We start from the raw sequence: 10728 nt of genomic DNA, 5'->3' as shown, positions 1-10728 counted from the left end.
CATGTGCTCTCTGGCAAACTTCAGACGGGCCTGGACATGCACTGGCTTCAGCAGCGGAACACGTCTGGCACTGCGGGATTTGATTCCCTGCCGTTGTAGTGTGTTACTGATGGTGACCTTTGTTACTTTGGTCCCAGCTCTCTGCAGGTCATTCACCAGGTCCCCCCGTGTGGTTCTGGGATCTTTGCTCACCGTTCTCATGATCATTTTGACCCCACGGGATGAGATCTTGCGTGGAGCCCCAGATCGAGGGAGATTATCAGTGGTCTTGTATGTCTTCCATTTTCTGATGATTGCTCCCACAGTTGATTTTTTCACACCAAGCTGCTTGCCTATTGTAGATTCACTCTTCCCAGTCTGGTGCAGGTCTACAATACTTTTCCTGGTGTCCTTCGAAAGCTCTTTGGTCTTGGCCATGGCGGAGTTTGGAGTCTGACTGTTTGAGGCTGTGGACAGGTGTCTTTTATACAGATGATGAGTTCAAACAGGTGCCATTCATACAGGTAACGAGTGGGGGACAGAAAAGCTTCTTACAGAAGACGTTACAGGTCTGTGAGAGCCAGAGATTTTCCTTGTTTGAGGTGACCAAATACTTATTTTCCACCCTGATTTACGAATAAATTCTTTACAAATCCTACCATGTGGATTCATGGATTTTTTTTTCACATTCTGTCTCTCACAGTTGAAGTGTACCTCTGGTGCAAATTACTGACCTCTGTCATCATTTTAAGTGGGGGAACTTGCACAATCGGTGGCTGACTAAATACTTTTTTGCCCCACTGTAAGTACATGGATGGAAATCACAATGGAAATCTATAACATGGAAAAGATAACAGCTTCTGTTAACCACAAGCTGGAGAAATTTACATCATACTGGGAAAACTGGGTCAAATATATCACGCCTCACAGGCCAGATTTTATTTTTACAAACCAATAACTGTGATGTATGAGAGCATATATTTATAGGATCACCCCCTACCAACACATCCGTTTTTTTGTTTCTTTTGTTTTGTTTGTTGGTTTTATTTGTTTTCTTATTTTGGATTATGTGATTGTTTCAATTGCTTCTATAGTTGTAAATATTCTCTCTTTATGACTTGGATGTAAATTAAAATACTATTTTGGTATCTAAGACAGATAACCTAAGCAAGAAGTATGCTTACATGATGTACAGACTGTGAATGCCTGCTTTTGAAACCTTAATAAAAAAAAGATATAAATAAAAAAAAAAAAAAAAGAGTTTCAATTCAGGACATGAAACAGTTCCTTTATATTTTAAAACTTGTTTTAAAATAAGACAAGAACACAAGTGCACATTACAAACTACCAGTCAGAGGTATGAAGGAACCTTACAGTAATGGGTAAAAGCAACAATCAACCTTTTCAATATTCCACTCATTTGTTTTATTTCATTATTTGTTTGGCAACTGGCAGCTCGACACACCAGGACATAATCCAAATTCATCTCCGAGAGCGTCCTAGTCCAAAGCTGTACAAGAGCATTAAAATGTTTGTGTATCAGATCTCTTTGCACAGGTTGGGATATCTCTTCAGAAGCGCCGTGGCTTGCTTTGGTGGCAGACGTCCTCCCTGGATGTTGCTCTGTCCAGCTTTATTCTTCGCATCAGCCTACGAAGGAAGAAGATTTATTACAGATGTGTTTATGAGAGTAATGTTTCTAAACTACAACAAGGACACTTCTGCCCACTTTCAGCCCAACATTTTGCAGGAGTTCAGAGTTTAGAAAGAATAATGAGGAAGAAGCACAGGTGTGTGCTTCTAGTCTCCCAGGGCTGTTGCTGAGCTGGCCGGTTCACTGAAATGTAACTGTACCTTCTATAAAGTAACCGAACTCTCAGCTCAATGTCAAAACACAGAAAACTGATGTAAACCACCAGTCAAAGGTTGAATGTTTTTTCTTTATTTTCATAACTATTTACATTGTAGATTCTCACTGAAGGCATCAGAAGTATGAATGGACACATTTGGAATTATGTAGTAAACACAAAAATGTGAAATAATTCAACTTTTTTTATACTGTAGATTCTTCCAAATCCCCCCTTTGCTTCGATTAATGCTTTGCACACTCTTGGCCTTCTCTCCGTGGGTTTCACGAGGTCGTCACCTGGAATGGTTTTCCAACAGTCTTGAAGGAGTTCCCAGAGATGCTGAGCACTTGTCGGCCTGTTTGCCTTCATCCCAAACCATCGCCACTGGGTTTAGGTCAGCTGACTGTGGAGGCCAGGGCACCTGGTGCAGCACTCCATCACTCTCCTTCTTGGACCAATAGCCCTCACACAGCCTGGAGGTGTGTTTGGGGTCATTGTGCTGTTGAAAAATAAATGATGGTCCAACTAAGTGCAAACTGGATGGGATGTGTCTGCAGGATGCTGTGAGCCACGCTGGTTCAGAATTCTGAATAAATCCCCAACAGTGTCACCAGCAAAGTACCCCCACACCATCACACCTCCTCCTCCATGGTCACGGTGGGAACCATGCATGCAGACCGCAGTGGACCATCGGACCAAAGCACAGATGTCCACTGGTCTAATGTCCGTTGCTTGTGTTTCTTGGCCCAAACAAATCTCTTCTGCTTGTTGCTTCTCCTTAGTCGTGGTTTCTCTGCAGCTATTTGACCATAAAGGCCTGATTCACACCGTCTCTGAACAGTTGATGGTGAGATGTGTCTGCTACTGGAGCTCTGTGTGGCATCTATCTGGGCTCTAACCTGAGGAGCTGTTAACTTGTGATTTCTGAGGCTGGTGACTCGGATGAATGTATCCTCAGCAGCAGAGGGGACTCTGGGACGGTCCTCATGTGAGCCTGTTTTGTTGTAGTGTTTGATGGTATTGTGACTGCACTGCACACAGTCAGTTTTAGCCATTTTTAGGACTGACTGACCTTCAGTTCTTAAAGTCATGATGGGCTGTTGTTTCTCTTTATTAGCTGATTGGATCTGTCAAATAGGGCTGTCAACTATTTACCAACCTGCCCTGCACAACACAACTGATGGTCCCAACAGCAATAAGAAGGCAAGAAACTCCACAAATGAACGCTGACAGGCTCACCTGTGAGGTGACCATGTCAGGTGACAACATCATGACGCTCACTGAGAGAAGGCCGAGGGTTTGCAGCCCTGTCAACAAAGCAAAGTGTGGCTGCTTTGAGGAATCTAAAATATGAAACATATTTTTATCCATTTATTTAGTTATCTTTTTTTTTTTCTTTGCTACATAATCCTGTGTATCTTGCTTCATATATTTGATGCCTTCAGTTTGTATCTACAATGTAGAAATGAGGAAAAATAAAGAAAAATCATTACATGAGAAGGTGGTTCCAAACGTTTGACTGGTAGTGTAGATCTGTTAGGAATGGTTGTTTTCTGCCACTTGGTTAAGGTAAGTTGTACATCAAGATCACACGAGGATACATAATTTGCATATGATGCATAATTTATTTTCCATTTGTGTTACTCTAAAATAACAGTAACACTCTTCTCCATCCCCATTCTTAGTTTTTCTGTACTGCTAGAGTCACAGTTAATGCATGGGCATGTTTCACTGAATTCTGCAGAGCATGGACATACCTGAGCCTTTTCCACACACATATAAAAGCTGTTAATCTCATTAGAGCACAGAGTGTCCACAAAGTTGTTCTGCTTCCAACAGGCCATCAGGACTGACATTTCAGTGATACAAGAGGCCTCTGTGGAGAAAGACATTCGTGTTTACACATTAATCCAACTTGAGTCATTCATAATAAATCATTTAACTGGACTTCTACAGGCAACTACAAGTGTAAAGTAAATCCAGACACTTGTGTATAAACACAGAAACGTAACTCTGTTGTAGTTCTTTGAGAAAAACGTTTAATAAATGAATAAAATGTCTATTTGTGATTGATCTGAAACATCCTGCAGATCAAACTGACGTTTTAAATCATCTAAAGGCGGAGACATCTGTCAATTAATATTGCTCTTCTATTCTTCTACCACATCAGTATCCGGTCACTTTTGCAGCATTTAGTTCAATTTGAGTGGAGCACAGCCCCAAGCTCCACCCTGCTGCTACCATCAGCACTGAACTACGCTGCATGTAGTCAGCCTGTGGTGGGCCTTCTGCAGTCAGCCCTCTCGGTCCGTTAATCCTGCCGCGCTGATGTATTCATGTCTTTATGTTCTTACCCCCTTTCTTGGGTTTTCGGTTCGCTACAGCGTCTTTCAGAACCAGAGCCCTGTTGGGTTTGAGCACTGGTTTTCCGTTCTGTCCGCGGAGCAGTCTGCTGACCTTCTCCTGGAACACGATGCCTCCCTGCGTGGCCATCGTAGTGTGAAAGTCCTCCCCTCACTGTGCCTCAGCTCCACGGGGAGCTGCTGCCTCGCCGAGGAAATATTTTGAAACTTTGAGAATGAAAAAGCAGAAGAAAAGCTCTCAGTGTTTGTCTCGGTGCTTCATTACCTCACCAAGCTTAGCTGCGCGGCGCCATGTTTTACCGTAGAAAGAAATTAATTGTCGTAAAGGTCTTCTTCTGCTTTATATTATTATTGGCATATATTAGCATTGCAGCAAAACGCTGCATTACCGCCACCAACTGGCGTGGAGTGTGGACCGAAATGTCAAAAAATAAAGATAAAAAATCAAATCCTCCCAAACAAACGAGTCTGCCTTAAAAACAAACTATGGCCTGATAACTCTCACTTCTCCAGTTCTTACGAAATAAATCAACCAAGTCCAGCTTCACGTTCACATCACCAAGCTTTTGGATCATTGTCTTTTTTACAGCATCATATTTCTGACGATGCACTAAAACATGTTCTGTTGTTTCTTCTTCTCTATTGCAGAGTCGGTGTCGTAATGTGTACGTGTGGCGTGACATCATTTGCAAACGTTTTTTTAAATAATTGAAGGAAAACAAGTTACAAGAACACAAAAACGTTTAAAAGACAAGCCAGGGACTCACAGCAATAGCATTAAGAGTCAGAGAATATAATGAAATAAGACAGTAATAATGTTTTCATAAATAAGTAAATACACAGCAGGAGATTTTAAATAAAAACTGCAGTTTCTTACACAATTCAAGTTGTTTTCACAGCTTTCTGGTTGATGCAGCCAGCAATAGAGCTTCATTAATGTAAAAAATAGGACAGGGTTCTTGTTGCTAAATTTACAGTTATGAATGAACAGATTGATGGCATTATAATGGCATGGTCCAAAGCCAACAATAAAAGGATACTCAGTGGTAGCATCGGCTTGATACAAATCTTTATAAAAATCAAAAAATAACACAAATATTACTTTCAATGAGATGAGAATAATTATACTCGATAATAATCAATAATATAAAATATACAAGTTTTCTATTACTGGAGATATGTTGAGTTAGTTTTCCAGAAAATAGCTTCACCATTCCAGGAAGATACATCAGGGTCTAACTCCTCTAATACTGAAACCAATGAAGAAGTGAAATGATAAAATTCTAGCATCAAGCAAAAATGTAATTATATGCAACACTCTCTGACTGGAAGAAATTAGTTTAACATTTAAACCTATTTTCTGCACATTCCAGCACATAAAATAAAATATTTTGTGTGTTTACACTCAGTCTTTCAAATAGATGCAAGTAAAACACAGCAGAAAATAAATAAAGTCAAAGACTCAGCGGTCCTGTTGCTCTATTTTCACCTGTAAAGCAGGAGTGGGGTAGGCGGAGGGTTACCCTGGTGCAGATGTGCCGCGGTCAGTGGAAGAATCCGCGAGTTTCTCTGTGAGTTTCCCATTACGTCGTAGCTACTCGGTGCTTGTTGGAAGTTTAGGGTTTTTTTCGCTGTAAAAAGAAGTTTTCTTCCCACGCACAGCGGACACTAATGTTTTTGTCACTTTTTATGGGATCAAACTCAAAGTAAGGTCAGTACTTCCACGCTTTAAACGCTGCACGCTCATACTCTCTCTGCACTCGATATATGATCCATTGTTGATCTGCACACAGCTGTTGTCACTAACGTCGCACTCGCTTACGTCACTGTCATGAGACATTCTCGCAAAATAAATCATGGTTTTAGTAACGCAGTAACGCAGCGTTCCTACGGGAAAGTAACGGTAATCTAATTACTGTTTTTGCAGTAATCCCTTACTTTACTCGTTACTTGAAAAAAGTAATCGGATTACAGTAACGCCATTCTCGTCCTTTTAGATCTGAGCTCAGCCTTTGACACCATTTCTCACTCTGTCCTTCTAAGCAGACTTTCCTCTCTCGGCATCTCTGACACACCCCTCGCCTGGTTTCAATCATATCTCCTCGACCGCTCCCAGTTTATTCAACTAAGATCACTCCGCTCTCGTCTATTCCCCGTCACCTCTGGTGTACCCCAAGGCTCAGTTTTAGGCCCTCTTCTCTTTATAATATACATCCTCCCTCTAGGTACCATCTTCCGCAAATTTGATCTTCAGTTTCACTGTTTTGCTGATGACACCCAGTTATATCTCTCTTGCAAACCTGATTCCTCCCTCCCACCTTCTTCCCTTACAGAATGTCTATCCGAGTTAAAATCCTGGTTTTTTAATTTTCTAAAGCTCAATGAGGATAAAACTGAGATCCTCCTTATTGGCACCAAATCCAGCCTTTTGAAGGCTAACCTTTTCTCACTCACCATCACTCCACAGTTTTTCCTTCTCCTCAGGTTAAGAGCCTTGGTGTCATCCTAGACAGTTCGCTTTCCTATAAATCTCCCATCAGTAATCTCACCCGTTCTGCCTACTTCCATCTACGTAACATTAACAGATTGCTTCCTTCTCTTTCCACCCAGTCTACGTCCATTCTTGTACACAGTCTTGTTACCTCCCGTATTGACTACTGCAATTCTCTTCTGCATGGTCTCCCCCAAAAATCCCTCCATCAGCTTCAACTGGTTCAGAACTCTGCTGCTCGCATTATCACCAGAACCCCTCCTACCAGCACATCACCTGTTCTTCAGGAACTTCACTGGCTCCCTGTGAAATTCCGGATAATTTTCAGACTTCTTCTGCTCACCTTCAAGGCCATTCATAACCTCGCTCCTCCTTACCTTTCTGACCTGTTAACCACCACCTGTTCTGCCCGTTCACTTCGTTCTTCTTCTTCTATCCAGCTTGCTGTACCTTCCTTCCGCCTCACCACCGTGGGAAGCAGAGCTTACAGCTGCTCTGCTCCCAGGCTGTGGAATTCTCTGCCCCCTGAAATAAGAAACACTGGTTCTCTCCCAGTTTAAATCCCAACTCAAAGCTCATCTGTTCAAATCTGCATATTCACTGTGAATCCACTGTTTGTTCATTTTATCTTGTGCTTTTGTTTTATTGTTCTTATTCTGCCATTGTTTTACTAAGTGTTTTATCCTATTGTAAAGTGTCCTTGGGTGACTTGAAAGGCGCTCATAAATAAAATCTATTATTATTATTATTATTATTATTACTGCCCATCTCTGAACCCTAGTAAATACAAAATGCAGACTCTTTTTGATGATGGTTTCATTTATTGAAGGAAAAACGCTATCCATCTACCCGCCCATGTGACAAAGTGCCTAACCTTGTTAAATTCTGAATTTCTTTAAATAACAATATATTTTGGAAAGCTCAGATCAGTTTCAGGTGTGAGTACTGCCACACCTGCTGAATCAAGAAATCCCTTAAGCAGAACCTGTCTGACAAACTGAAGCAGGCTAAAAGATTTAATTTTGGTTGATTGTCAGTTGTTGGGATAGGATATCTTTCTAAGCCATGCTATAGCTATTAGGAATGGTTCTTGGTCAAAGTAGACATTCATTTTACCCGAATCTTTCCACTCATAATTGTTTCCCTCCATTTATTTTTCACAACATTAATTTCACCTTCCTCTGTATCCTCCTCACACTTTTGTTGGGACCATGGGTGCTTCTGCACAGCTGGTGCTAGTAACAGCAGCCTCCTGTGAGCCTTGTTGTTGCTGCTACAGTTGATGGTGCAGCTGCTGCTGCAGCCCTGACTTCTAACACGTCGGTTCATCTGACACACTTTGCTGCATTTATTCTCAATTTTACAGCTCCACCATTTCCCCATTTCTTCCACACTATACTCTGTTGGAGCGCGAGCTCACCGCAAAGGCCAGGAATGAGTCAGCTGCGTTAAGAGATTTAACTGGGTAATCTAATGAAAATCAAGGAATGGTCAGCTGTCAGTGTTTGTAAGGCCAACCAAGCAATTTGCAATCACGTTTACCTTCTGGTGCTTTCAATAGTGAGACATACCCTTCCCCCCAAAGTCCTTAGAGAAGAAGTATAAATACAAATATGTGGTGCTAATTATGAGATATTAGCCTTAAAGATAAAAGTGATTCCCAACAGTTACTCAGTCCAGCTCTGTCCACAAATGGAGAAAACCTGGAACAGAAGAGAACCTTCCCAAACCAAATTACTCCAAGATTGCACTGATGATTCATCCAGGAGGTCACAAAACCCAGGCGTCCATGGGAGCTTTCCAAGGAGAAAACTCACATTTAGTCATATTACTACCACACACCTGTATTTGTTTAGGATATCATGATAAACCAACACAAAGTACTGTGGAATTGTGAAGTGGAAGGAAAATACTACAGGGAGTTTAAAATGTTTTACAAATAAAAGTTTGACAGATGTGATGTGATTATTTATTAAGCTTCCTTTGATACCCAGTATGAATCCAGCTGATCTGTGAAGGCCTCAGATGTTTGTGAGAGAACATTAGTAAACAAACAGCACCACCACCAAGACTGAGGAACACATCTAAGGGGGTCAGGGATGAAAGTGTGGAGAAGTTATAAAAACAAAAACAAACCCCAAGTTTTAAACATCTCAAAGAGCACTGTTCAATCTATCATCCAAAAAAAGAGTAAAGTGGACCTAGTTTGGAAAGAAGAATGGGTGAAAATTACAATCTGTGGATGTGCAAAGCTGGTAGAGACTTGCAGCTTAATTTCAGTTAAAACTGTTCAACAAAGTTCAAAGAAAGTTTGATAAGACTGTTTTATTCCTTTGCCCTATGGGTCACTAATTTTCTCTGCCAGTTTGACACCTGTGAAGATAAGAAAAATAAGGATTTTAGCCATACTTTATTCGACTTCAGCACTCTGGAGGACTGCAAACAAGACCTGGACAGTCTACGGTATTTTATTGATGTTCCGAGCACGCTCCGTAAGTCTGTGGAGTTCAGCCCAGAACATCACGCCACTCAATCAGGTGATCTGCATCCACACTAGAGGCTTTCTGTGCTTCTCTATTTTCTTGTCTACACAGAACAATTAATGCAGGTTTAATCAGCATATCACTTTCCTGTTTTTCTTGTTATTATTATTGTTGGTTTTGGGTCAATCAGACTAAATCTTGGGTGGCTGTACGGTCTTATTCCACTTGCCCTGAAATTGAATTAAATATTTGTGTTGTAAGTGAAAATGTTCTGATGTCAAATCTTAATGTTCAACCGATATGCGTTGCTGAAATTAACATGCTGTCATCTACTTGCCCTTTACAGAATAGAAACACAGATTTTGCCTAATGGAGTACTCAAGACCCCTCGCGTTGAAAAAAAACTAAAGGAATGTCAGATTATAAGTGGAGTGCACATCACTAAGATACATTAATTTAATCTGAAGAACATTTTTAAGGTGGCGAAGTAGATGTCCATCACTACAGTCATTTGGTCTCATTCTGCCTCGCCTTCCTCGATCCTCAGTATGTGCTTGGCTTCTCTTCTACTTGGTCTATGTCTACATGGTGTTCAGAGAGAATGCAGGACAAGTCTTAACATCTGCTGTTGTCTGAGGGAGGCGGCATCAGCACAAATAACACTGGTACGGTGCGTGGTATCATGTGCCAGCTTTGTAACAACAGCTTTCAGAGTAAATAACACACCCATACAGTCATACTGTAAAAATATATGAGGAAATCATGAGACATAATCTGAAATGTCACCTTAGCTGCAGGACTGGCTGTACTCAGACTCCACTCTTCAGCCTTTTGAAGCTCTCTGTCTGAAAATAGCTGCGAGCGGAACGTGTGAACGAGAGGGCAGGAGGAATATCTCAGAACAACAAAGAGACAGCTAAATAATTCTTTGTTCATCACTATCAGAGATGAACCCTGACTCGTTAAAGGAAAGTGTGCGTTCAAACTGCTTTCTGTATTTTAGATAATCTTTTAAAACTTTCACAAAAACTACAATTTCATTTTGAAAACACACACACTTTACTCATTAGTTAAAAAACTGGTAAATCCACTCTTTAAACCCCTGGTGAAACTCTTTCCTGTTAACTCCCCGTCGGCTCACACACTTCAGAACATGTTTCAACACATTCTGTCAGTGTAATTTCCCCCCAAAGGGCTGGAGCATGTATTCACTTCAGTTTGGTTGTCTGTCTGTCTGTTAGCAGACCACTTTTTTTTTCAAGATACCAATACCAGCTGGAGCTGATTTAACTTTGGTGAAAATCGGGTCAAGATCACACAACAATGTGACAATTATTCGAACTTTATATTATTCACAATTTTTCCAGGATCATTTTCCAACTTCACAACAATATACTAAACCTTGGGAGTACCTAGGTTATAGTCATGACCTGTTTGAAGCTGAGGCTGAGCTTCAGAAGCATTGTGTCAAGGCTTGGTTCAGCTGTCAGGTGATCAGCTGACTTGTGAATCATTGTCACGATCTGATGTGTGTTTAGGTGGTGATTTGGTGAAAGAGATAG

General features: G+C 41.0%; 1 protein-coding gene across 1 annotated transcript; it reads right to left on the bottom strand.

Annotated features, from left to right (window-relative positions):
• Nucleotides 1-1246: 1246 nt before the first annotated feature.
• chchd1 (coiled-coil-helix-coiled-coil-helix domain containing 1) lies at nucleotides 1247-4531 on the bottom strand. The gene is made up of 4 exons (XM_004572034.3): nucleotides 4458-4531; nucleotides 4184-4372; nucleotides 3587-3705; nucleotides 1247-1629 (listed from the first exon to the last, which is right to left on the bottom strand). Exons 2-4 carry the CDS (start codon nucleotides 4320-4322, stop codon nucleotides 1519-1521), a joined length of 369 nt encoding a protein of 122 aa, XP_004572091.1. The 5' UTR covers nucleotides 4323-4372; nucleotides 4458-4531; the 3' UTR covers nucleotides 1247-1518.
• Nucleotides 4532-10728: the final 6197 nt, after the last annotated feature.

Source organism: Maylandia zebra, linkage group LG13 (genome assembly GCF_041146795.1).
Source record: "Maylandia zebra isolate NMK-2024a linkage group LG13, Mzebra_GT3a, whole genome shotgun sequence".
Classification (NCBI taxonomy): Eukaryota; Metazoa; Chordata; class Actinopteri; order Cichliformes; family Cichlidae; genus Maylandia; species Maylandia zebra.
This window is presented reverse-complemented; position numbering and strand designations above follow the sequence as displayed.